Source organism: Chenopodium album, chromosome 10 (genome assembly GCF_948465745.1).
Source record: "Chenopodium album chromosome 10, dcCheAlbu1.1, whole genome shotgun sequence".
Lineage (NCBI taxonomy): Eukaryota > Viridiplantae > Streptophyta > Magnoliopsida > Caryophyllales > Amaranthaceae > Chenopodium > Chenopodium album.
Window position 1 is genome coordinate 7075498 of NC_137843.1, and position 26934 is coordinate 7102431.

General features: G+C 35.7%; 4 protein-coding genes across 4 annotated transcripts; 2 read left to right on the plus strand and 2 right to left on the minus strand.

Annotated features, from left to right (window-relative positions):
* Positions 1–696: 696 nt before the first annotated feature.
* Positions 697–8892, plus strand: LOC145562105 (putative metal-nicotianamine transporter YSL6). Its single transcript, XM_081622285.1, has 7 exons — positions 697–1246; positions 3797–3969; positions 4518–4615; positions 5235–5372; positions 6714–6903; positions 7249–7378; positions 7651–8892. Exons 1-7 carry the CDS (start codon positions 889–891, stop codon positions 8589–8591), a joined length of 2028 nt encoding a protein of 675 aa, XP_081478411.1. The 5' UTR covers positions 697–888; the 3' UTR covers positions 8592–8892.
* A 655-nt stretch (positions 8893–9547) lies between these two features.
* LOC145564687 (uncharacterized) lies at positions 9548–11937 on the plus strand. Its single transcript, XM_081624923.1, has 5 exons — positions 9548–10777; positions 10918–10994; positions 11121–11232; positions 11316–11432; positions 11522–11937. Exons 1-5 carry the CDS (start codon positions 9548–9550, stop codon positions 11873–11875), a joined length of 1890 nt encoding a protein of 629 aa, XP_081481049.1. The 3' UTR covers positions 11876–11937.
* A 110-nt stretch (positions 11938–12047) lies between these two features.
* LOC145563339 (kinesin-like protein KIN-10C) lies at positions 12048–17742 on the minus strand. The gene is made up of 18 exons (XM_081623784.1): positions 17436–17742; positions 16737–16902; positions 16436–16636; positions 16145–16334; positions 15818–16023; positions 15424–15722; positions 15284–15326; positions 14902–14955; positions 14766–14819; positions 14611–14667; positions 14312–14371; positions 13941–14022; positions 13538–13848; positions 13380–13426; positions 12708–12729; positions 12535–12603; positions 12406–12444; positions 12048–12272 (listed from the first exon to the last, which is right to left on the minus strand). The coding sequence occupies exons 1-18, from the start codon at positions 17609–17611 to the stop codon at positions 12231–12233; spliced, it is 2118 nt and encodes a 705-aa protein (XP_081479910.1). The 5' UTR covers positions 17612–17742; the 3' UTR covers positions 12048–12230.
* A 2594-nt stretch (positions 17743–20336) lies between these two features.
* Positions 20337–24963, minus strand: LOC145562106 (eukaryotic translation initiation factor 3 subunit C-like). The gene is made up of 4 exons (XM_081622286.1): positions 24810–24963; positions 24379–24446; positions 22499–24283; positions 20337–21550 (listed from the first exon to the last, which is right to left on the minus strand). Exons 2-4 carry the CDS (start codon positions 24400–24402, stop codon positions 20621–20623), a joined length of 2739 nt encoding a protein of 912 aa, XP_081478412.1. The 5' UTR covers positions 24403–24446; positions 24810–24963; the 3' UTR covers positions 20337–20620.
* Between the last annotated feature and the right edge of the window lie 1971 nt (positions 24964–26934).

A 26934-nucleotide genomic window follows, 5' to 3' on the forward strand; every position in this document is an offset into this window, starting at 1 on the left:
CTAAAAAAAATGACATTCTTTTTTGTATATATCACCATATGTAACTATTACTCGTCAATATATCACTAGCTCGGTCTCACTTATATAGGTATGATAAGTCATCGATAATTATTCAATCTCAATTTTCCTCAAAGATAAAAATTACACATAACTTGATTTAATGAGAAAACTAAAACTTCATGTTTCGTAATTAATAATCATATTGACCCAATAATAAGGTAAAAACTCAATAATATCTCTAGTTTAAAAATAACTTTATTTGGATATAAATTTGGTCAACTCGACCAAAATCCAGCCAAACACAAAAAGAAATTGAATCGAAATTGACCATTTAATGAATCAACGGATAAACCTTATCTTAATCAAACCGAACTTGACCGAACCGAAATCATCCGAACCGAAATCAACCCGACCCAAATTCATCCGATCCGAAGTTATCCGGTTAAACCCGTTTTAAACCCGATCCAAATTTATCCGAACCGAAAGTGAACCGATCTGGAGTTGACCCGACCCATATCCGACCCGGACTCGATAGACCATGACCCGAATTTGACCCGACCCAAATTTGATCCGATCCGACCCGATCCGAGTTCAAAGGATAATTTTAATCTGAACATATCCGACCCGAACATATCCGATCCGAACAGACCCGACCCAAACTCCATCCGGTTATCCGAATTGACACCTCTAGGCGTGATGTAAAAACTTTTCTTGGAATTACAAACTTTCTGCTTACCTGAATAATCCCTATATTTTAATCACAACTCTCTGCTTTCTCTCTCCTCAACTTTGCTTGTCACAATCATCTTCATCCTTAACTTTTCAACAACCCTTTTTCTTCCTTAACCCAGATCAATTACCAAATATTGGTGAGAAAAATCCCAGAAAATGGGGACAGAGGTAGAGATTACAGAGCCATTAATCGAAGAATTACAGGGGGATAAAATCAATGAAAAAAACCCAGTTGAAGAGACAATTCCTGAATGGCAAGATCAAATTACTATAAGGGGATTAGTTGTGAGTGCTTTATTGGGTACCCTTTTTTGTATAATTACCCACAAATTAAATTTGACTGTTGGAATTATCCCTTCTCTCAATGTTGCGGCTGGGTTATTAGGGTTCTTCTTTGTGAAATCATGGACTGGTGTGCTTAATCAATTGGGGTTTTCTGTCAAGCCCTTTACTCGTCAGGAAAATACTGTCATTCAGACTTGTGTTGTTGCTTGTTATGGCCTTGCTTTTAGTGGTAAATTTCTGCCCTTTTTTTTTGACTAATTTTGTAGTTTATATTCTGTACTTTTGATTTGATTTTATGTTTCTTTTGATGGGTTTTCATTTTGGTAAATTTTGGTTGTTGTTACTTTAATGTAGTTCTTGATTTGATTTTGAGAGATAGTAATTGGTCTAATTAGTTGACTAATTATGCATGCATTACTTACTGGTAGATGATGATGATGGGTTAGTTGGGAACAATGAAAAACTTTGATATTGAATTTAGATTGACAGGAACATTGACTTTGGAGAACTTCCTCTATGATAGTTGTTTGATTCACTGTAATCAGCAATGGAAGAGGGGCTAGCATTGGGGTCTTGTATCTGTTTGATTTCTGGTTGCTGGTTAGTCGGCTGTGTTCGACTTTCTTGGTGTGAGGTATGACAGAATTAAGGTAGTTTAACTTGAAGTTCAAGGGAGATTGATCGATTCATTAATTGAATCTTGACAATTTGCATAAAATGTGAAGATTTTCTGGGAAAAAGCTACATTGTTTGTTCTGGACAAATTGCATTTTGATGGAAAACATCTTTTTGCATTATAACATGATTTTGTGAAGTAATTTTATGCTATTAGATTTTGCTTATGTTCTACGAATTAATCAGCGTTACTGCCCATCTTCTCCTTTACCTATCTGATATTTCATAAACATAATTATGTAGGTCTACACAGTGATAGGTTCTTATAGCGAGTATCCTAATAAAATTAAGTAATTCAAGGGGAAAATTCAAGTTGATCTCTGAGATTAATCTGTAAATATATCTCCTCTCACAATATAATGTTTTGTTTTACTCAATTTAGTTAATACTTCTTCCGTTTCTTTTTAGTTGACACGTTTCTTTAGTCATGTTTGCCAATGCACAACTTCAACCATTCATATCTATAATACCGATAAGCAAAAATTATGAAAAGTGCGTGCATGACTATATTTTTCATTACGGATAAAGCACAAAACACGGTCAAAGAGGAGTGTGTGAATAGTGCTAAAGTCAAAACGTGTCAACTAAAAAGAAATACAGAGGTAGTAGTACTTATTGGATCTTAAGTTTGCTAATCAAATCGCTCCAATTTAACTTACAAGCCTGCCCTGCACTCAATCTCACTGTAGCCAACTGCCTATTCTTATGTCAGCTCCACCATCAAAAAATGTTTGTCTCATCAAATATTTTTTCCCTGTGATCCCCTGTAACCCTTTTGCTTCTCTAGCATGCTATACCATTTGCTCAGATATCAGAATAATCCTTCATATATTCGTATAAATTGACCACTACGTTTATAAAGTGTGTAGCATTGTATCGTGAACCAAATGATGCTGGATGTAAGGTGTTGTATTGCTTTGAGTTAGGCTTTGGGAGGCAGAAAGACCTTTGTTTTGAAGGGCTTAAGGGAACCTAGAGAAAGGTAAATTATGCTTAGTTGTAGATTGGAAGAAATTCTTGGTGACAGTAGCTGGTGTTGATGTTTTCTAATATGGTGGTTGTAAATGTTGAATTTAGCTAATGGAGATGCTAGTAAATTGGACTATACTTGACGATCGTGTATTCCACAAATTACGAGGCATTATTGTGAAATCCCTTCATCCTGAATTAACGTTTTAAATTAACTTTTGACCTTGATACTAAGAGTACCCATGTGGCTAGAGCACTTTTTCATTCATTACATATATTCTTGTATGTAAACATGTGTCAATCCTTTAATTATTGAAAAGGCAATTGAGTAAATGTATAACTTAATTTCATAGAGAATTTGAGAACTTTATTTGTAATATCCTGAAATTTAATTTGACACTTAATATCTGGATTGAAGAGTCTTTTCTTATTTTCTTTTGAGGGAAAACTTTAGTGCTTCATAAAGACAAACTTGTCCATGAGTACTTATGGGGCCATCTGAGGCTCTGACAGACATTGGTTTACACAACATTGTTTAACACCAAAAGGCACTAAATTTGCAAGGTGATGGGCTGTTATCCCTTCTTACATGAGTCCAACCCACAACATTTAGTGACTTAAAAAGAAAATATCTTTTAAAAGGGAATCAAGATCCGAAAAATAGCTCAAATTCTTGTTCAAATGAGTCCAAGTTTTTTAATCTGTCTTAATTAGTATCTTTTTTAAACCAACCATCATAAACTTTGACTGTCATCGAGTTCATGGGTCTGAATGCCGGTAGGACTTTCATGAATTAACTGACAATAAATTGGGAATACCAGTCATTCTAACCTAATCACTTTCTGTTTTGGTTAGAGCATTAGCTGCCTGTGGTGAAAATGCTCTTTCTATCCAAGATTAAGTGCCTTTGTTGTTTGTTAACTCTTCTCTTTATTGATGAATACTGAATAGATGCTGTCTTTCTGTTACTCTTGATCTTCATAATTACATGTGTTTTAGGCTCTTATTATTTACTCCATAATATTTTTTACATTGTTTCATAAAGATTTCCCACTGAGTTTCCCCCTTTTAAATCTTGCTTAGTAGTACTAGATTATTTGTGTTCTAAAGTCTGTTTGAATATGAATTTGTTCAGGTGGTTTTGGTTCATATTTGATAGCTATGGATGAGAAAACTTACAATCTTATTGGCCCTGATTATCCTGGTAATCGGGCAGAAGATGTGATAAACCCTGGTTTGTGGTGGATGATGGGTTTTTTGTTTGTCGTTAGCTTCTTGGGACTTTTTAGTCTTGTCCCACTTCGAAAGGTATGTTCATTTATACATTGGATGTTGACTTTAAATATGGATATAACATATAAGTAAAAGAGTGATATACTTCGTAGTTAATTAAGCAATGAAGTTGCTCATTTTGACAAGAATATCTGATTCGCTTTATGGGTTGCTCAAGGCTTTATTACATTGCACACTAGGTCACATACTATCAGCTCTGTCCCTTTAACCCAATCCTTAAGCCTGTATATGAGTAGCTCATATCATCAGGTGCAATAATAATAGGAAAATTTAGCAATTAAATTGGTGCAGAGAGATAAGCATACAAGCATTATGCATTTAATCAAGGGTGAACTTGAAGTTTCTTTGTAGCTTCTTTGTTATTGCAGAAGTCAGGCTGGATTAGACTTCCCTTACTTCGACTGGGGTGGGACCTTCTTTTGGGGCATCAGGAACTTTAGTATAATTGTTAAAAGATACAAGGATCCTTTGCAGATTCTAAGGACCTGGGTATCTATTTACTAAGTCTTTGAGTTTTTTATTTTTACTTTCCTGCTATTGAATAATAGTGTTTTGTTATCAAGGTCATGGTGATGGATTATAAGCTCACATACCCAAGTGGGACAGCCACAGCTATGTTGATTAACAGTTTTCACACAACAACTGGAGCTGTGCTTGCAGGGTAAGTAATACTAGTATACATCTAAATGTTGGAAGCAAAGAATATAATTGTGGAGCTAGTTTCATAAATTTAAAGTCTCATGAATACCAGGCAAAAGGTTGTTATATCTTGAAGTTTACTAGCCTAATAGTCATATCTTCTTAATATAAGTTGTTTGATCTTACATTCTTACTTGTCTTATTGCTTCACAGGCATAGCACTCTTAATTATTTTAAGCTATGTTTCTTTTGCTGCATAAGGTGGGGCCGTCTGTCGTCTCTTACTTATGTCACCAGGAAATATATTGTACTTGAAGCTTGTCATAATTAAGCTTTATGCTGTATGTAGAAATCTTCTTATATAATCACTCATATGTTAGATTAAATCCTTATACCCATGTTTGACTGAATAATGCTGTTTGATTATTCTTTACATTAGTTAGGCTACAATACAATTAATAGCACAACATGTGGTCTTGGTTTGTACTATTTGTGGTAGCAACTACTCAAGAACACCAAGGAGGAATTGACTATACAGCTCTGCTAATATATCTTTTTGAGAAAGGGATATTGGCTTTTTACTCTCGTATATGAGCTCATTTGTTCCTTTCTTTTAATGTGTATAATCTCTTCATTTGCAGGAAACAAGTGAAATGTCTTGGGAAGTATTTAAGCATTAGTCTAATCTGGAGTTGCTTTAAGTGGTTTTTCAGTGGTATTGGTGACTCGTGTGGGTTTGATAATTTTCCCACTCTTGGCTTAACACTATTCAAGAATACGTAAGCTTCTTTGATCATCTGGTTCTTTTATAGTTCTTTCCTGCTTGTAATTGTACAATATTTTTTTATATTTGTTGAAGTTCCTGTTTAATATTGTCTAGCACTACTACCAGATTTGGTAAGGCCTTGCAATAATTGAGGTATATGCAGAATAATTAAACTAGGATTTGTAAAGGAACAAGTTTAGGATTGTTAATTCCTTGTATTATCAGCCACATGAATATATGGACAAAAGTGGCTGTTGGACTAGTGGAGGGATGTAATAGGCATGAAGATGAATGACAAATGTGGCTTTTATTTATTAGTAGTTTATAATGATTTCCTTTTCCATATGTTATGAATTTGGTGCTCTGACTATACCCCAGAAAGCCGGCAGATAATTGCATGAGATTCTCCAAAAGACTAAACCTTAGTATACTGTAATCTCAGTTTTATAAATATTTTCTGTATCTTGTCTGAAAAAAGTTTGTTACCTAATCCTGAAAATTATTCTTAAAGAGGTTTACAAGTGACTTAATACCTGAAGTTATGAGTAATATGGCTTTAGAAAGTTTGTTACAGTGACAGTTACTGAGTTTTGAGGAATGAAGAATGGAGCTAATACTCAATCTAGTGACTAAGTATATATGGTGCCATTGCATATAGTCCAGAAAATGACCAAGAAGTAAGGAAAGAACAGGATGGAACTTCGTTATTCCCCTGAACTGATGTTTACAGATTAAATGAAAACTTATAAGTATTGGGTTAAGAACAATCCATCCATATAAACCTTGTTCTTGAGATAGGGACAGCTGTGTGCTGCTCACTTTGCAGAAGCTTAATTCGAACAGTGTTATTAAATAAGAAAATAGCTATGTGACTAATGAGGTTGAAAGTGAAATTAGGAACTTTCTTCGATGATTGCCTTATTTTGACTGGCAAGCAGGCAAGCATTTTTTTTTCCTCTTTTTTTATTGGCGGCTTTCTTTAACTTCTATTTCTTTTGGACCCTATGAACCTGATTCTTTCCCTATCATAGTGTTTCACACTTTCACTTGCAAGTGAAGACCCTGCTGGCTTTGATCTTTAACAACAGCCCCTACAACAACCACCACCTAATATTGTCTCTCCTCCATGAGAGCTTATTTTAGTTCTCTTTGCTCACTTGTTAGCCTTTGATACGAGAAACACTAATATGTAATTTCTACACTTCTACCTATCCTGCGCATAAAGGGTGTTTTTAGTGATTCATGTATCTATCTCTATTGCTAAAGAAAGTTTATTTGATTTAGAAATTTTGAAATATTTTTCTCATGCTTTTGCCATGCCTAATGTACTTATTTGCTTTTTATATGTTTGCAGATTTTACTTTGATTTTAGTCCAACTTATGTGGGATGTGGGCTTATCTGTCCGCACATAGTGAATTGCTCTGTACTATTTGGCGCAATTATTTCCTGGGGATTCCTCTGGCCCTATATCTCAACACATGCCGGAGATTGGTATCCTGCTAATCTTGAGAGCAATGACTTCAAAGGACTTTATGGATATAAGGTAATGTGACTCCAGCTGGTTAAAATAAATTCTGTAAAATATGGATATAGAATTATGCCAAAAGATTAATAATCTACTAAGGAACGGACTCAATACAATATCAGATATTGTCCTAGTGACTGCCCCAATATTGATGCAGTTGTTAGATATATCCATTTTGTTCTATCTTTCATTGTGGTGTACAAGAACCAAATGATGTGTGATGCTGCTTTACACGTGCATATAACTATATTAGTTTCTGCTGTCTGGGCATGGAGGCTACGCAGCAATAAAAAGTACTTGATTCATTTTAAATGTGGTATTTTCCAATTCTAAGAGAAAACTTCTTACTTGTGATGTATCCAGGTCTTCATTGCAATAGCCCTCATTCTCGGTGATGGTCTCTACAACTTAATCAAGATAATTTCTATTACTGTTAAGGAATTAAGTAACAGTAGAAGCAAAGAGAAACTTCCTATTATGCAAGAATTACCTGGTTAGTTGTCTATTCATGCATTTCGAGGTCGTTTGATGAGCCTGCTATGAGAACTGCTAATGGAATTCTAGGCTTTTTGAGTGATATTCTATTTTGAATAAATGATTAAATTCATTCCGTGTCCAGAAAACTTCATAAATCATTATAATTTTTAGATTTTTTTATTACATTGAATAGTTGTACAATATAAACTCCTTGGCAGGCCAGAAGAATTGTTGTTTGACAGTTGTCTTAAATAGTGATCCTTGTATTTTTGGCACTTGATATTTCAGGCTCAGAGGATACCAAATTGCATCTGGAGCAAAAGCGAAGGGATGAGGTGTTTTTGAAAGACCGGATTCCTTCCTGGTTTGCTGGGGCAGGATATGTGGGCCTTGCTGCAATATCCACTGCAACAGTGCCAATGATATTTCCACCACTCAAGTGGTATCTAGTTCTCTGCTCATATATAGTTGCACCTGCTCTTGCTTTCTGCAACTCTTACGGAACAGGGCTTACTGATTGGAGTCTAGCTTCAACATATGGGAAAATTGGTCTTTTCATGTTTGCTTCCATAGTTGGATCCAATGGTGGGGTCATAGCTGGGTTAGCAGCTTGTGGAGTGATGATGTCAATTGTTTCAACAGCTGCTGATCTTATGCAAGATTTTAAAACTGGATACCTCACCCTTTCTTCGGCCAAATCTATGTTCGTGAGCCAGCTGATTGGAACTGCTATGGGTTGTGTACTTGCCCCTTTAACATACTGGATGTATTGGACTGCTTTTGACATTGGCTCACCAACTGGTCCATATAAAGCACCATATGCTGTAATATTCAGAGAAATGGCAATTTTAGGTGTAGAGGGCTTCTCAGAGCTGCCTGAGCACTGTCTAGCTCTTTCATGTGGGTTTTTTGTTGCTGCCCTTGTCATAAACCTCCTGAAGGATATAACACCTTCCAAAGTTTCGAGATTCATTCCAGTTCCAATGGCAATGGCTGTCCCATTCTACATTGGAGCATACTTTGCAATTGATATGTTTGTTGGGACTGTCATACTGTTTGTGTGGGAGAAGATAAACCGCCAGGGTTCTGAGGATTTTGCTGGAGCTGTCGCTTCAGGTCTAATATGCGGTGATGGAATATGGACAATACCTTCTGCCATCCTCTCCATTCTCAGGATTAACCCCCCAATCTGCATGTACTTCGGACCAACTGCTAGCAGTGGAACATGAGTTTATCTGTAGTTCTGTTCCCTGCCTTGAATTTCCTCCTTCCAAGCTGGTTTGTAAATACTCCGTGTTCCACTGTGGAAAAAAATAGTACATTTATTTTAGCTATGATCCTATCTAGTGTCTATTCAAGTTCTTGGCTTCTTGCTGTGTATAATCCTAGGATGGATAAGGCCCGTAAAAAAGGGAAAAGTTTTAAAGACTTTAAATGGTTGTTTGTTTAGACTTATCAATTATCAAAATTTGTTTGATTGAATAGAAAATTCTATTCCATTAATAAAGAGCCCCTCAAGCTAAATGTCTACCTTTTAAGATTATTTACAATTTACAATGTACACTATAAGTTAATGTTGTCAATATTTGTTTATAATTGCATGCTTACTTGCTTAGACAGTTGTTTGTCTAAACAAAAGCGTTGTTACTACTCCTTCGTTTTAAATTAAGTGTAATAATTTGACTTATAGTATACTAATTTTGACTTTATATTAATATTAAAACTAACAAATGTTGTTATACAATGCTTTGTAGTGTGTAAAATATTATCGCGTAGTATGTTAAATTATACACGACTTATATTTTCATACTACCAATTTTTTAAATATATATGCTACATGTTAACAAATAATTAAAGGCGGTAATAATCAAAATTTAAGTATTGACGAATGTGTACATCAAATTGTTGCATGAATTATTACTTGGTATAAAACAGAGGGAAGTATGAGGGTGGCATGGCATTTTTGTTTCAATAAAATTAAATACTTCGTATTATTCATCAAAATAATACAATAATTTAGATTAAAAAAAAAAAAAAAAAAACAGAGAGCAGAACTAAGGACTTCCCTCTAGTTTTAGTTGGAAGTTGGACTGGTAGTTAGCATTGTCTCTAACTAACCTTCTCACAGCATGCACTATACCATGATTTTCTCTAACTTTCTCATCTTTTTCCCCAAATCAAAATCATGGATACTCCAGAAGCTCAAATTAAGGACCAAAGCATCCTTCTTGAAGACGAAGAGGGCAATATAGTAAATCTACAACAGCAGCTAAAGGATGCTCAGAGGAGGAATATTGAGTTTGCTGTGATTATTGAGGAGCTCACAATCGAGAGAGATTGCCTAAAGACAGAATTTTTCGGGGTCGAGGCGAAGGTTAGGGAGAGTGAAGAGGAGTTGTTAAGGAGGATTCAAGATGGGTTTAGGGAGAAAGAATGTTTAGAGGTGGAAATTTATGAGGGTATGAGAGAAAGGGAGGAGTTAGTGAGGAAACTTGATGTTGGTTTGAGTGAAAAAGTGGGGTTATTGAAGGATATTGAAATTTTAAAGGGGAAGAATGAAGAGTTTGAGGTGAATTTGTCGAGGGGATTCGAGGTTTTAGGCTTGATCAAAGAGTGTTTGATCAAGGTAAATGATTGTTTTGATGGGAAAGGATTGGAGGAAAATGTGTCGATTTTCGAGAGAAGATTGATGATAGAATGTAACATATCAATGGAGGGTTTGTTGGGGGAGTTAGATTTTGTTTCGAGGTTGGCGAAAAGGGTTGAGGAGAGTATGGAAGATTATGGAGATATTAAGGATTTGTTGAATGAAGTTGAAGATTGTAAGAAGAGGACTAAAGAGTTTGAGGAGAATTTGTTGACAAACTTGGAAGTTCTTGACTTTATTACAAAGTGTTTGATGAGAGTTAATGAGTATCTAGATGATAAAGAAGTGGAAAGAATGTGGGTTGATCATGATGAATGCCATGGTATTGAAGAGCAAGTGTTGAATGTGGAAGAGAAATCGGAAGTGTTGATGAACGCGAAATTGGATTTTGTATCAAGGATGGCAAAAGGGGTTGAAGAAAAAATGAATGCTCATCTAGAGAAGGTGAATAAAGAGAAGAAGGAATTGGAACGGAGTGTGATGAGTCTAACTGAAGAGAATCGAGACGTTAATGCCTTGCTACGTATTGCGTTGGTTGAGAAGGAAGCTGTAGACAAGAGTCTAAGCAAGTTGAAGGGTAACAATGAACAAAGGAGAGTTCCTTTGTTGCAGTTTGCTGAGAGGGGGCTGCAAAGAGTTGGGTTTGGATTTTTTATAGGAGGCGCTTCGAACGAGCAATATGAGGATCAAAAGAAAAATGCTGATCAAACTTCAGATTGTATAATGTCTGATGTTAGCAGTGAATGCCAAGAGGAAGTTGTGAGTTTGGTACATACAGTTTCTCCATTACATAGTATTCTGTTTGCTTTTAGATTTGACAGACAGTACTTATTCAATATCTTGATTGCTTAGATCTTAGTACTCTGAAGCAAGTACTTCATATAATATGTCTGTAATCCCTTGGCTAGGCCTCAACTGTGGAGAAACTCATGAAAGGCCTTCGACTCGAGATTACTCAATTAAGGAGAGATTTGGAGGACTCCAGGTATTACTATCATGAATTTCTTAAGTTTTTATGATTTAGTTACCTTTGCCCTGGAAGTTCTTTACATTTTTGTTGTAAATTTTGTAGCACTATTATATTCCCTTTTTTTTTTGGTGCTCAAAACAGGTCTAAAACTGAGCGGTTACAAAGTCTAACAGAGAAACAAGCTCAAAAGATCACTGAACAAATTATTTACATCAAAGAGTTAGAAGAAAGAGAGACAATCCTGAATAAAAATGTAAATTTCTTTTTTATGGATTATTTATGGACCACAGATTTATTACTTTGGTTCTTGACATTCAATTATTCTATGATTTTAAGGTTGAGGAGCTCCTCGTTGAAATGAAAGCAATGGAAGAGGAGATTCAGAGATGGAGAGAAGCCTGTGAATTGGAAGTGGAAGCTGGAAAACATGTTGCTCAGGAGCATAACAAAGTGGTAAAACACTAAAACCTGATCAATTTTGGATTTATTTGCGTTTGAATTTATTAAATCACAGTGCAGAAAACTAACAGTTTGTATACTAGGTTGCTATTTTGAAGCAAGAGTTAGAGAAGACAAGAACTGCTTTGCAAGTGTCAAACAAGAAGTTAAAGTTAAAGGAAGAAGTAGCTATTGCTGCAATTGCAGCACAGTCAGCTGCAGAGAAGTCTCTTCAATTAGCTGACAATAGGGCTGCAGTATTTCGAGAGAGGATTGAAGAACTGACAAGACAAGTGGAAGAAGATGAAAGCAGACAGAAGAATAATAGACGCAGGTTGAGACGTATATGTTGGCCATGGCAAGCTCTTTATCCTGCAACTACTAATTCTAGGGTTCGAAATTTGGATATAAAACATAAGCTTCCGGAAATGCAAGCCTTCCTTCGTCAAAGAATTTAAGATTACACATAAGGAGCTTCTTCCTCTTTGCATGTTGTTGTCTTCCTTCTCGCTTTGGTTGTTTATATTCAGTCTTCGAGTGATACTTTCAGTAAATATGCTCATTATTGAACTGATGAACATTTATGCTGAATAAAATTGAAGTAAATAGAAACAAATTTTGCACAATTGGTGTAAAATGTTGAATGTACTTGAGAATTTGTAGCTTACACATTTATATTGCATACTTTTATGTTTATCATACAAAGGTGGACTACCAACACTTGGATAACATAGTTTTAGAACAGTACATTAATTTCTGCTGATAATTAGCAACATGATGTTGCTGATACATTAAAAAATTTAAACTTAGCTCCTATAAAAGCTCTCCAACTGCATCCTTCACCATTATCTTGATCTAAAAAAACAAAATGAATTGTAGCTCAAGTTAGACACAACATAAACATTACACTAACTAATTTATTTCAATAATATGACGAAAGAGAAAAATAATAATGGGTATTTGGAACGCAAAATGCTAAATATTTTACCTGCTTTTTTGAAAGGCCAATTTCTTTTAAATCATCAAGCTGCAAGTTCATAATTTCAAAAATCAAACCATTTGTAACATAAAATAGACTACTAAATCCTGGTAAATCATCCCTAACAATTTTACTTACCTGCTTGAAGGGTTCTGGTGATTCCTCACGCATTTCAATAATGTTTGTAGCCCTTTTTTCTCCAATTCCCTGTTTAAATTGGAAAGTAGACAAAAGAATAAAAAAATCTAAGATTCTTCAGCATAAAGCAGAAGGATTGACATGGTTTTATTGCTACACAATATAAAACTGACCTTCAGTCCTTTTAGCTCCTCCCTGGTTTTTAGGAAAAAAAAAAAGGAGGGGGCAAGAAGAATAGAATATATCATCAGTAAGATGGATAAGAAGACAAAATCTTCAACAAATTGAAGTTGCAAGGGTAAAAAAGACACTGCTAGGATTGACCTGACAGCAGTATCCCTCATCACTCCTTTTGAAATTTATTTTACATGATAGGCATTTGATATTTACTCTATAAAAATTCTTATAAGATAATTGGCTACATTGCTTTGGTTATTAAACAGGGAGGGTATCAAGAAATTCTTTCTGAATTCAATGTGCTCAGCATGGTGATCTGATGTCAAGGCTGTTAGTGTGGGCTAGTGAAGAGATTTCCCCAACATTGAGGGGGCAAACTACAATCTACCCTAGATTCAGATAGATGTCTGTCACTTTAGCTAACAATGTGTTGATTTATCAAAACAAGTTTTCTGATCGATGAAAACGGGGGAAATAAAACCAAGAAAAATAATAGAGATGCTTCTTGTCCTGGAGATGTCTGAAATAAATTACTTGACTTTATCACCCCAAAACAAAGAATATCTTTGGTTATAAATTGAACACATTTCCAGAGTCTAGATATGATCTATATATATTCAAAAATGATTGCATAATATAATTCACCAAGATCAAAAGGTTGAACTTACTTGCTTGCAGTGTTGAAAAACTTCAAATATTCTTGAACAAGAGAATCCTACAAAATTAAATAAGTAATATAGGTTCAAATAAGATGAAAATAAGGGTGAGAAAGGAAATACTAAACAACAATACCAAGATTGACAACATCAAGCAGCAAAACACTAACCTTCACTCTAGAACTGCGCATGTGGAAACTTTCCCAAGGGCTTTCCATAGTAGCAAGTTCATATTTTTCTTTAGCACTTTTGTCAGCAATTGGAGTTTTGAATTCTGACTTTTCAAGAATGACATGCTTGTCATCAGCCTCCACTCTCTGTAAATATTTTGGAGTATCAGGCTCCAAGCTTTCCAAAGCCATCTTCAAGTTTGCATCTGTTGAAAAACAAAGCGAGTTTAAGTTGTTTCTGAGTTCTTGTATCCTTGCGCTCAGTGGTGGTGATGGCCCGTCATTAGGGAAAGAGCTCTTGTTTTCCTTATCTACATTCACAAATGAACAAGTTAAAAAAAATTATTAAAAAAATTAATAATAATAATAAACTCAAGGTGCTGTAAATTTCCACGAGTTACACCTTCAAGAAGATTTCCTGTTGGCGGTGTTTGATCTGTAAAAGGAGTCGTAGGGGCAATGTTGTTCACAATTTGCAGTGCATCCTAAAATACAAGGAAATGATAAAAAGTTGTTACGATAATCCTTATGTAAAAGTAGCAAACAGCATGCATTGCTTCCTAAAAGTCTAAGTTCATTCAGATGCTTATACAGATTACAGCAATTATGCTAAAAATCATCACATCTTTGAAAATGGTGAAAGATCTCAAATTTAGAAGTCCAAATTGCAGACACATTTCTTGTAAGAATGGCTTTCTTCCTTGGAAACTTACAAATGATATTGTGTAAATGTGTAATTGGGTTGACAGGAGTTTGAAAGAATGAATGCACTACCTTTTCAGAAGGAAGTCGGGAAGAATCCATGTCAGAAGATGCTATCAATGTACCTTTCCCCTGAAAGACAAATTACTCAATTTAGATACGGAGTAGAAAGAGTCCCACTGTTCTTTCTTAAGAAGCTAACTGTGGGTTTTTGATAGTTGCTCAAAGACTCGTCTTTTAACAAAGTTTAGCCCTTTAGTGATTTCAACTGGAATATCTTACTAACATCATTTAATGATAAATGGCTCTTATTCAGATGCTCAAAAAAAGTCTAATAGAAAAGGCTTGGTTAGAAGGATAGAATGAATCACCTCTTCAAAAGGAAGCTGAGAAGAATCCAAATCTATAACATTCGATGCACATTGCTCCTGAAAAGGGAAGTAATCAAATTTTAAACTAATTTCTATATGCTGTGGAGAGCTGATGGTATGATTTAGACTGTCAACAAACATCATCATAGACCTACCTCTTTCTGAGTAGAAGAATTAGATACTGCCTCACTTGCTAGGGAGAGACTTGTCTGCATACAAGAATCTGATTACTTGCACAATTTTGAAAGATAAATATTTACTCGCATAATGTCTAAGGATATGGATATCTACCTCTCTTTGTGATGAAGATTCCATGGCAGAAGCACTTTCAGGGCATATGTTTCCCTGCATTGGGAAAAAAACATTAATATTTCAAGAGATACAACAAAACATTGAGGAATAAGTGCTCAATGCTTCTAGTCACTCACTTAATAGCATCTATAAGATTAATGCACACAGCATTTATAGAGGTCTGTTTACTTGCATGTTAATTTTATTTCTCAATCAACATTTTGCATAGTACTTAGTAAATAACATTTATAATTAAGCACTCCTTATGAGGAAGAAAATTAACTTTTTAGCTAATACTTGGAGATATACTGTAATCTGAAAATGTTCTTTTGAAAGAATCAGAAATGAAAATAACTGCAGACCAGATGGGAAATAGCCATACCAGTTTTGACTTCTTCAATTGAATAGCATCATCGAACAGTTTCCTGAACATCCATAACAGTACATCCACATATTAGCATTCAAGCTTACCAATCATCAGTATCAGATAATATACATAATGTACTAATCTTAATCGCAGACCTTCCTTTCACTTCAAATGATACATCTTTGTCCTTCTTCATAGACATGTGCAATTTTGACCCAGCTGTTTTTTTCGCAGAAACTGAAGCGCTCATGGGTTTCACAACTTTAGGAGACACCAAATTTGATCTTGTATTAAATTTGGAAGCTGATTTCATTACTTGTGGAGACGACATCCCACTTGTCTTGGTAACAATTCTACTGCTCTTTCCAGGGTCTAAACAAGCCAAAAAGCCTGCCATGCATGATCGAGAGGCCAAGCTGATTGTTTGAACAGTTTCCTGGCAAAGAGAGGGATTCTGCAGAAAACATTATCACCATTCATAAGTTCACTGCCATGTTAAGGTTCAGTTTAGCCATCTCAGAGAAAGTGCAAGCCCCTTAAAAAACTTACCATGCAAGAAATCATCAAAATCTTACTTGTGCCCCCAAGGGAATCCTGCAGCATCCGAGTCAACTTACTTTCCCTGTAAGGTACACGGGCATCTTTTGCATTCAGGGCATATAGAACATTGTGCACAGTGTAGAGGGATTTGTTTATCCTTGTTGCTTCGGTCAAGTTGAAGCCATCAATACTCTTTCTTCTAGAATCTTCATAGCCTGATTAAATTAAAATGATCATACAACATTCAGTTAAATTCATTTAAACAAAAACAAAAACTAAAAACATAGACATCGAATATTATGAAAATGAACAAAACATTGAGTAGAAAACACATACTTGCCAAATCGACAAAACTGATCTTGCCCACCAGTTGAGCACATGATTTCTCAGTTTGAGGTGACACAACATGGACAATGCAACCTATATGGTATCGAAGAGGAGGCTCAGTCGTCTTCTGCAATTCTTTACGAGCATTTGCTGCTAGTAAATACAACCTTTGAAATTCTGATATAGAATTCACCTTGACCTGAAAAGGGATGAAGAAAACATACAACATTGTAACCAAGGCTGTAAAAGAAGTGGACATTTTACATTCAACACCAGTAATGTAACCTCCTCAAACTTTACCTTAGATAGTCCCTTGAGTCTAATCTTGCCATGTCCATCCTCAAATATTGAAACCTCTGGTCTTTTGGTGTCTAACATGTCCGAAACTCGGTCCTGGTACACCTCAAATACAGAAACGGTGACAATTTTTCCTTGTTCTTCTGCTAGAGGCAAAATTGCATCCACTGCAAGCACTGTCAATCCCAGTTCTTCCTCATATCCCTAAACACATAACAAGTGAAAAAAAAAAAAAAAAATCAAACACATCAGAATTTCGCTTTCAAGGATTTCCAAACTAACTAACAGCATAAATAACCCAAACCTGAATGGTGTAAGTCTTGCCACTTTCTCGTGGTCCATAAGCGAAAACCGTGCTATTCTGACCTCCAAACAATCCAGAGATTAAGGGTTTAATCTCTTTGATAAAAATCTCCTCATTGCCCACATCTTGCTCATAACAGTCATCTATTTCACAACTCTGCTTACCACTGTCCAATCCCCAAAAAACTAATCAATAACTAAACTACATTAACCAAATCCTAAGCAACTACCCTATTTATGCATGTATAATCTCATATTCACATAAATTGGGTAAAACTGAATTCAGCAAAAAGATTGAACCCAATAACAGCCAACAACAAAACAAATCACTTAGCCACCCCTTGAAACTAAATTCATAAGGAAAATTATCAAATAAATTCTACATCATAATGTTCCAGTCATTCAATGTGATAGACAATAATCGGACTCACCCATAATCCTACAAAACCATTACTATATAAGTTAGGTTACATTTATTTTCCAGACATCATAAAATAATACTTCATATTTCTTTATTACTACAAGAAGTATATGAATCAGAAAAATCGAGCAACAAAAACAGAAATTGATCAGCAAACTTAAAAATCAAACCAAGCACCAATAATTACAACATTTAAGAAAATCACCAGCCAAAATAACCCAATTCCGAGAAAAATTAAGAATTAAACTGATAAGAAATTGAAGAAATTGAGAAATTAACCTAGAAATTTGATCTGACCCAAAAGAGATTTTCACCCTAGTTGAATTTGGGTCGGGTTTTAAAACCGAAATCCAGGGCTTGGAAATTGAAATCCCATCAGTATTATCACCATCTTTGTTCGATTGAGCCCGAATCCGAGCAACAATTCTGATTTTACTAATTGGGTTTGAACCCATTTTTGTTGCTGAATGAAATTGACAGAAAATTAGTGAGAGAAACACTAATTGTCGAGTGGATTTGAAGGAGTTAAGAAGAGGGAGAAAATGGCGAAGATTTTAAACAGAATTGATAAGAGTGAAGAAGTAGCCGTTGTAATTGAAAATTGAAGAATTTTGGCGTAGCGCTCCTCTGATGTTATTTGAATCGTACGCTGCAAGCTTTTCAAGACCCTAGGACCATGTTGTATTTGCTTATTTGAGTGATGAGTCATTTGGTTTGACTGATGTATAAGCCGTATTTGCATTTGGTCCGTACTTAAATGCACTTGATCTGATTTGGTATTAGTACTTTTTTATTGGACATGATTTGGTATAATCTAATTTGATTTTCAAGTTGACCAAACCTTAACCTTATTTGTCAATCTACTTTAAAGGGTGTTTGGTTCGCAAAATGATATGGGTTTGAAATCAGAAATTGGATTAAGGTGGTATCGGGATAGAACTAAATAATACTTAATACCATGTATTTGGTTTAATTCTGAAATGGAACCTCTCACTATTTCCTCTTTGTATTTGATACCTAAGAGAATGGAATGAGCTAAACTCAGCTCCCTTAAGGTTACTAAACCCCATACCTCATGGGTTTGAGGTATGAGTTTAAAATTTCTAATTTTGACAACAAACATATGGTATGGGTTTTAGTCATTCTAAACCCATATTCCTTTGCGAACCAAACGCCCCCTAATAAGAGAGTGAGGGATAGCTTAAGTGGTTAAAGTTTCCCTCCCGATTTCAGGTGATTCTGAGAACGATTCTTATCACTCGCCCTTGTGGCTCTCTAAACACCCAAAAAAAAAAAAAAAAAAAAAAAAAAAAAAAAAAAAAACATTAACATGCACTTTCCATATATGAAGTTTTCATTAATATTTTTAATACGAAAATTGAGTATATTTAGCGATAAGTTAACACATACATAGTATTAAATAAATTTTGATCTAATTATTTCTAAAATACAAAGTTTTATATGCGACCAACCACAATTTTTTTTTTCTCTCTCCTCTCCTATCCTCCAAGCTCTAACCTAGATCGTCGTCGCCGTCTTTGATTCGTCATCGTCGTAATCGTCTTCATCTTCATCTTTGCCAGCGAAAGCTCCAAACCAACCCAGACCACCGTCGCCGTCGTCTTCGTCTTCATCTATGCCGGCGAAATCAGCTAAATCGACCTCCACCTCCGTTGTCGTCTTCATCTACTTTGTGGTGAATTGCATATTTGAAGGACAGATTATGAGGAATTGCAACCAAATTTCGAAGCTCCAAACCCTAACATTTCCCCCAAATTTCGAAGCTCCAAATTTTACTTGAGTTTGCGCGGGTTGTGAGGAAGGTGAGGTGGTCAGGTGCGGTGGAGGAGCGGTGGTCAGGTGGCCTGAGATTGATGCGGGTTGTGAGGAAGGTGAGGTGGTCAAGTGCAGTGGAGGAGTGGGTGGTCAAGTGCGAAGGTGGTGGCTGCTACAACTAAGGTGGTCAGGTGCGAAGGTGGTGGCTGCGAAGGTGGTCAAGGGTAGGGGTTACTCAAGGATTACTTGGTCGGTCAGGGGTTACTCAATCAGGGGTTACTAGATCGGGTAGGGGTTACTCGGTCAAGGATAGGGGTTACTCAGAGGTTACTTGATCGGTCAGGGGTTACTTGGCCGGTCAGGGGTTACTAGGTCGAAGGGTTACTAGGTCGGAAGGGTTACTAGTTTGATCAGGGGTTACTAGGTTGGAGGGTTACTTGTGTGTTATCTAGCCACATCGTGTGGCCAACCACACACAAATTCTGTTGTTTCTGAAATAAGCTAATATCATCAAAATATTAAATAAGCTAATGTTATGTTACTAAATTTCGTCTTTTGTACTACTTCATATTAATCAATAATATACAATACTCTGTAGTATTCTGTGATAAAATGTTAAAGTATTATGTATTTATGTTTCCAAAAAAATGTTAAAGTATTAAATGTTAAGATTAGTCTAAATGTTTTTTTTTTTTTAATAAAAGTCTTTTCTTTTCTTTTTTTTTTTTTTTTTTTTTGACGGGAATCGGGCTCAAATTTATTAATCAATCAAAGGGCTCAAATCAGCCAAAACATACTTAGTAATACAACGAGGGACTTCCTCAAGCCAAACTCTAAGAGAGTCAAAGGAAAAAAAAAAAAGTTTAGCAAGTTCATGAGCAACACGGTTCCCATTTCTCTTAACAAAAGAAAAAACAGAGGAATGACATCTACTAGCAAGTCGTATATTTTAATTATTAACATTGTATAATAATTGAACATTTCAAAAACTTGAATGGTTTACTTCAACACCTTTAGACACATTTCTAATAATTGAACCATGTAAATCTGTGTGTTCTACATTCGATAATATTTCTTGCATCTGTTACAATAATTTCAATCAAAGACGTGGGAATTGGTTTCACTTTAGAGTTATTAGCACTCAAATCAGTAGGTGTCCTCTACTCATCTCAAACAACAGTCTTCTCTTAAGAGAGAATAATAGGCCCTAACGAACATGAGTGCATTCAACGGCTAAGTGCAAACTGCAAAGTGAATGTTGGCTTTGTTTATTTTTAGATATACCTTTTGAAGGCAAACAGATAGCCCAATATGAGCAAGAAAATAATCTTAGGCGCACTTGAGGCAAACAAAATTAGTTTTAAGTGTACCTAAAGGGCTAACAGGTGCAAAGTGAATGCTCTATTCAAAAGGTGACACTCACATAATTCATTGGCCTCTTCAGTCCAATCTAACATTAAAGAAAATTGACGAAATAGTTTGGAGGAACAAAATAGGAAGTTACTGCGTTTCATAACTCAAACTACAAAAAACCGTACAAAAGTTACAACTAATTAGTCTAATTTGGTTTAATTAATTGAAACCAAAACTTCTCCCGGAAATGAAAATATTACTGATTGACCAAACAACTTAATTTAGAAACCTTGGGACAAAATTACTCAGATAGCTTAAGTATCACGATTCACGAATCAACGAGCCCCACGATTAAGGCTGACCATACGGGCCGAAGAATCAGTGTGTTGTCCTCGCGATGCACGCCCATAAGAGCCTGCCCCTCTAGCATGACCACCTTGGTTTCTTGAATATCCTCCAGCAGAAAACTGTCCAGGATTCATCGCCTTTCCGCCATATCCTGAACGCCCACCTGACCTTCCTTGAGAATAAGAGTTGTCATGCCACCTGCCACCACCAGAAGAGGCAACCGCAGCATAATCTGGTCCATCTCTCCTCCTAGGAGGCAAACCATCCAATGAACCACCACCCAACTTGGCCTCCATAGCGCGCTCATTATTTTCTGCGAAGAAAGACAGCTTCTCGGTCAATTGGAAAGCAAGAGCCTGCAATCTAGTGTGCTCAACCTCATGGAAGATGATGCACCGAGTAGGCTGGTCCCATGAAGCACGCAGCTCCTCATTAACCATCATCTTGCTCACGATGCTGTGTATCTGTGGCTCAGAGAGCTCAAACATCTTAGACAGCTGTTCAAGGCTCAGAGAACTGTAAGAAACAGCGTAAGTAAAAAGGTATGTCCTAAGGGCAGCTTCTTTGATCTTGGATTTCAGCATTTCAAAGACACCCTCTTTGTTTTTCAGTAGCTTCCACACATCCAGAGATGTGATAACATCAAAGGCCTTTTGAAAGTCTCCTTGAGTGAGTCCTCTAGTAGCAGCCATAGCATGATCCCTGACATTTTCAGGGGGGCCTCTAAGTGTTTGCCTCTCACTAGCTTCAAGCAATCTCCTGAATGTCTTGCTTATGACTCGGCGCTGTGATTCGAAGGTGTTGGCAGCCATATAAGGGACCTCCAACAGCATGGCACAGGTCAGATGAACTGCCTCCAAGAGTTCCAAATTGATGTGCATGTGGTATGGCATCTGTTGTCTTCTTTCTTTCATCTCCTGATAAAAGTAAAAATTACCAGAGTGAGGTTCATAACGGGTAAAGACGAGAATTTAAATTAACTAAATGTTGTTGCATTATGATATCATATTGCATTTTTGAAGACAAGATGATGATTAACAATTTCTTTCTCTATTTCATCCAAAATTTGTTTCCACAAGACAGCACTTTTATGATATCATATTGCATTCTTGAAGACAAGAAGAGGATTAACAGTTTCTTTCTCTATTTCATCCAAAATTTGTTTCCACAAGACAGCACTTTTATGGGATGTCTCCTTTGTTTTTAATAGCAAAGATAAGTCTTTCAAAAGCTCATCCACACCACAACACTTAGTCACAACCCACTGCAAAGTAATTCCAGTTTTTACAAATCCAAATTGAAAGTTCCGCACACGACATTTGCAGTATGATATCCACAAACTTCATACATTCTACTTTTATGCAAAGTAGTTTATACAAAAATTGTGATTGGACACAAATATAGTTCAAGTCCCAGTATTAGCCAGGTGTAGGCAGGTCCAACAAACACAAACTTTGAAAAAAGGTGGGTTACAACAGCAAAACAACACACAAATATATAAAGAAGAGTCCAATGAGCCTAGATCAATTGGATTTAACAGAATAAATTTTATGAATAGGGTAGTCCACAATCCCTTCTTCAATCACATGGGACAACAACCAGCATTTCTTTGCAACTTAACAGTTATCACCGGGCACTAAGGATGTTTACGAAAATATCTGCTTTCAACTCAGCAATATTGAATTTACCAAATTAGACGAGATAAATTTAGGCATCAAACTGAATCAGAAATTTTTCCTACAACAGAAAGGAAGCTGCTGCAAATATCAGATCCAATTACCATACCCTCCAAATTTTTAGTAAAATGTGCAATTAAAAGATGAGAAAAATGACTGGATAACAGTCGCACAACTATACACACATACCTGTTCAGGAGTCTTCTCATGGTAACGACTTTGAGAGAAACCTTGTGCAAGCAGCTCTCTCACTCTTCCAGCTGAATATAATTCAGAAAGGCAGCTGTGCCCTTCTGAAATCAGACCAATTCTGAAAGCACATAATCCAAGCTGAGCCATAGCTCTATTGAACAATATCTGGGTTGAAATATCCATATGTTGTATTGTGTCTTGTAAATGACTCATCAACAATAAGTCACGAGCAATTGAAAATTCATCCATCAGGGCATGGTGGTATATGTCACATAGCATAGCACGAGCCTTTGTTCTCTCATCTCCAAATTGATAAATGAGAGAAACTAAGCTATCCATCAAGACCCTGCTGCGCTCTGGAAAAGTAGATTTCCGAGGCACAAGCTCAGGTGTTGTCACAAACAAAGAGGGATTCTTACCTACACCAGCCCCCTTGGGTTCCTCACCTGCAGCTTCATCATTCTCCTCTTCTGTTTGTTCAGCCAATTTCCTCATTGCCTCGTAAACTTCTTGAGGCTTATAGTACACAAATTCAACACGTCTCAGGGCTACTTTCGCAGCTGCCTTCAGATTTCCACTTTTCTCCAAGTATTCTTGGACATTTTGTGCCAGGACCAAAAACAAAGGCTCATCTCTGAGTCTTTCGACAAATTCACGAGTATAAGGATCTATACATTGCAAGCTCTTGAAAAACTCAACATCTATCTTCTCAAGGAAGGCTACCAAGTTTCCCCATACTCGGATGGTACCGTTATGTTCTGGACCCTTTTGGGTTTCATTCTCATCAGGCTCCACAGAATCATCCACCAAAATGTTTGGATACTGAGTGAGAATATCAATTATAACAAACATATTCTGCACACATTTCTTCCACACATTAATCGGCATGTGCCCACTGAGACTGGGATTGATATCAAATTGAGCAGAAACAACACTGAAAAGGATCTCCAGCTTCTGAGCTGGTGTCTTCGCAATCCTGGTCAAAAAGGTAAGCCGCTCAACAAGCTCAATTTTCCCAGTTCCCTTCCTACCACGTCCAGCAACAATTTCTTTGACTTTCTTGTTCACTGTATCCCAAGTGATCTCACTAGGGTTTTTCAGTAACTTCATATCGATAAGCTTATTATTCTTCCCTGTCTTTTGCCACTCGTCATCCTCATCTTCAGCATCATCCTCCCTTGTTTCATCCTCTTTGTCAGACTCTTCAGCCTCTGACTCAGATTCTTCAACTTCTGATTCAGTTTCCTCTTCAGATTCTTCTTTCTCCCCATCATCTTCAGACTCAGGATTCTCCCTAAACTTGTTGATCAGATCTTCATATTGCTTATTGTTCTTCTTTAGATTCTGCTTCATTTTATTCAATGCCTTCGCATTGCTGCTGCTCATCTTCTTCTTAGCCTCCTTATTCGACAAGGTCTCAAGCAGAAAATCCTCCAACAACACAAGAGCCTTTATATAGACATTGGGAACCTTACCAGCCTCCGCAACACGCATAACTTTTTCGAGCTGTTTATTAATCTTATCATAACTCTCTTGTAGGCTCACCCAGTCATTGATCTTCATAGCATTCTTCATCTGCTCAACGGTAGCAGACATCTCCTGGAACCGCTTATCCTTGGCCGAAACGACAACTCGCTTTTGGTCATCAGAATCATCACTGTCACTATCATTGGTCTTTAAATACTTGTTTTCACCACCCCCAACTCGAGTTTCGGGTTCATCAGCAACAATCTCATCAACATCATCATAATCACTCTCCTCCTCCTCGGTGTCACTATTACCCTACAAATTGAAAAAAGATACATTTTTTATCGATGTTCTTTACATAATGGATTGCAAATCGAATGAAAAAATCAGCACATTGACGGAATACAAACCTGAGTCCAAAAACGCGAACCCATCTTTCTTCCTTTTCACAATTTCAACAGCTTCTGATTATCTCAATCTACAAATTGGGAGAAAATTCATGTATTAAACACTAAGCTCAGAAGAAACTTTACAAAATTATAACCCAATAATTCTTATCAAAGCATTCAAAATCTTAGATCGAGTGAGAAAAAAATCCTCTTTATAATTCATCCTAACATCAAATTAAAGGGTTCTGAAACACATTAAAACCCATATTTGATTCAATAATTCTAGTTTAAGAATATGAATAGAAAATTTCTAACTTAACAAGAATTGAATTATAACCAATAGTGCAATAATCAATCCACCTTGAACGAACCCTAATTTGAATAAAAATTAACGAATAACAGTAGATTGTGAAATCGATATTCGATGATTAGAAGAAAAAACAACATCTTACCAGAGAAGCTGCGGAGTATGGTAGATTGAATGAAGAGAAGACGATGTTGGTTGCTTTCTGTGTGTATTGCCAAGCGGCTGGTCGCGGGACGACGGCTGCACAATATATATGCTAGGTTAAAAGATTCACTATAGATAGGAAACTAAGCCAAATTAGAAATCAATCGAATAATACAATATGGAGTACCTATCTACCAGGGGTGAGTGTACCTTGTAAAAATCTTTGGACCTAGACCCGTAACCAGTTGCAATAGGTTTCTAATAATAGAATTTGGAATCGGATTGAAAAATTGGGTTATGATTGGATACCCTGTCTTTTAAAATAAATTTAATAGTTACTTGATAAATTGTTAAAAAAAAAAAAAAAATATTGGATATTCACAATAAAAGCTTACAACTTTAATACAGTACTACAAATATAACAAATCAACACTAATTGTCTAGAATACTCCCTCTGTCCCTATTTTTTTGCCCCGTTTGACTATACGCGGTCTCCAAGACGCGTCTTAAAACGTCTATATCTTTATTTCCATATACGTAAAATTATAAAAACATAATATTAATAAAATATACAATGAGACGAATTTAACAAGATCACTCATGACTATATTATCTTTTATAGATTAACGGTAAATTATGGTCAAAGATTTTAAAATTTGACTCAAAAAATGACAATGGGACAAAAATAAAGGGAAAGAGGGAGTATTTAATACTACCTCCATTTTTCATTAGTTGACACGTTTTGTTTAGCACTATTCACACACCTTCCTTTGACCATATTTTGTGATTTATATGTGAATAAAAATATAGTCAAGTGAGATCTTGTTAGATTCATCACAATGTATATTTTCCAAATATCAACTTTTTATAATTTTTGCTTATCGCTAATTAAAGATATGAATGATTGAATTTGTGCATTGGCAAACGTGACTAAAGAAATGTGTCAACTAAAAAGAAACGGAGGAAGTACAATATTACAAGTACTTGTATTAATATTATTACTTAGACCTTTAAGAGTAAGATGAAAAATGAATAAGAGAAGGGAGAGAGGTATATGACGGCTTTTATACAATTTTGATATAAGGCTTTATATTTGGGCTTAAATGATAGGTTCCGATTTCGTGTATCCTACAGGGAACATATACTAACAGGGTACCCTACAGGTTCCAGGCCCAAAATTTTATTACCCTAAACCTGTTGCAACAGGATCCCAATTTTATTACCCGGAACCTGATCTACAGGTTTTGGGTTTGGAACTTGTGGTTCCGAACAAGTTCCGGTTCCAAGTTAGGGTACCCTGAATTTTTGCTCACCCCTACTATCTACAACTCTTACTCGTATAGTTGTATGTACTTTCTTTTATTTTTAGGGTCCGTTTGGTATTACTGTCGTTTTCGATTTTATATTTTTGATTTTTCAAAATTATATTATATATGTCATCTAAAAAATCAAAAATTAATTAAACTTATTAAAATGGTAATAATTTTAAAAGCTGATAACTAAAAAGTGAAAACATCTTTTTCTTGTTTTTTGTTTTTGGTTTTTTGCCTATAAAAAACGAGAAAATTGTAAACATTAACGATGTCAAACAAACCCTTAATTGTTTGTAGTATCTATTTTCCGCTTTGTAAAAATAAAAAATGAAAATCATGTTTAAACATTAATACCAGTACTATTTATAATTGTTCATGATAAAAATATAAATTATATACTTTGTATGTTTTAATAATCTAACATAATCTCATATAAATATGTTCTTTTCCTTATAATGTACTCCTTCTGTTTTTTTTTTTTTTTTTTTTAAATACATCACTTATAATGTACCCCCTCTAGTTTCATAATACTCATTTTGTTATAATTTTGACTAATAGTCAAGAAAAGATATTAATGGTTAATATTGCGTCTCGATAAATGTGCCGGTCAAACTAGTGAAAAAAATAAATAAAAACCTGAAGCAACAAATATCATCACAAATATCATAAGAACACCTCAAGTTAGATCATGAAGGTCTCGATTATGCAACTTGTAAAGGTGTATGGGAAACTATGGAGTACTAATTTTTAAGAACTTTGGTTAAAAGGTCCCTAATTGATCACCCATTTGAATGTAGGATGTAGCAAATAGCA

Bases quoted from the DNA above. Each gene is read 5' to 3' on its own strand.
- LOC145562106 (XM_081622286.1), bottom strand. From the start codon at position 24,402: ATGGGTTCGCGTTTTTGGACTCAG. The intron at 24,284-24,378 runs GTTTGTATTCCG...TTCAATTTGTAG, and splicing joins GTTCGCGTTTTTGGACTCAG to GGTAATAGTGACACCGAGGA. The intron at 21,551-22,498 runs GTATGTGTGTAT...TACTTTTATCAG, and splicing joins ATGAGAAGACTCCTGAACAG to GAGATGAAAGAAAGAAGACA.
- LOC145562105 (XM_081622285.1), top strand. From the start codon at position 889: ATGGGGACAGAGGTAGAGATTACAGAGCCATTAATCGAAGAATTACAG. The intron at 1,247-3,796 runs GTAAATTTCTGC...GAATTTGTTCAG, and splicing joins TTATGGCCTTGCTTTTAGTG to GTGGTTTTGGTTCATATTTG. The intron at 6,904-7,248 runs GTAATGTGACTC...TGATGTATCCAG, and splicing joins AAGGACTTTATGGATATAAG to GTCTTCATTGCAATAGCCCT.
- LOC145563339 (XM_081623784.1), bottom strand. From the start codon at position 17,611: ATGGGTTCAAACCCAATTAGTAAAATCAGAATTGTTGCTCGGATTCGG. The intron at 16,335-16,435 runs GTAAAGTTTGAG...ATCCCTTTTCAG, and splicing joins GACTCAAGGGACTATCTAAG to GTCAAGGTGAATTCTATATC. The intron at 13,849-13,940 runs GTGTAACTCGTG...TTGTGAATGTAG, and splicing joins AACAGGAAATCTTCTTGAAG to ATAAGGAAAACAAGAGCTCT.
- LOC145564687 (XM_081624923.1), top strand. From the start codon at position 9,548: ATGGATACTCCAGAAGCTCAAATTAAGGACCAAAGCATCCTTCTTGAA. The intron at 10,778-10,917 runs GTACATACAGTT...TCCCTTGGCTAG, and splicing joins AAGAGGAAGTTGTGAGTTTG to GCCTCAACTGTGGAGAAACT. The intron at 10,995-11,120 runs GTATTACTATCA...TGCTCAAAACAG, and splicing joins AGAGATTTGGAGGACTCCAG to GTCTAAAACTGAGCGGTTAC.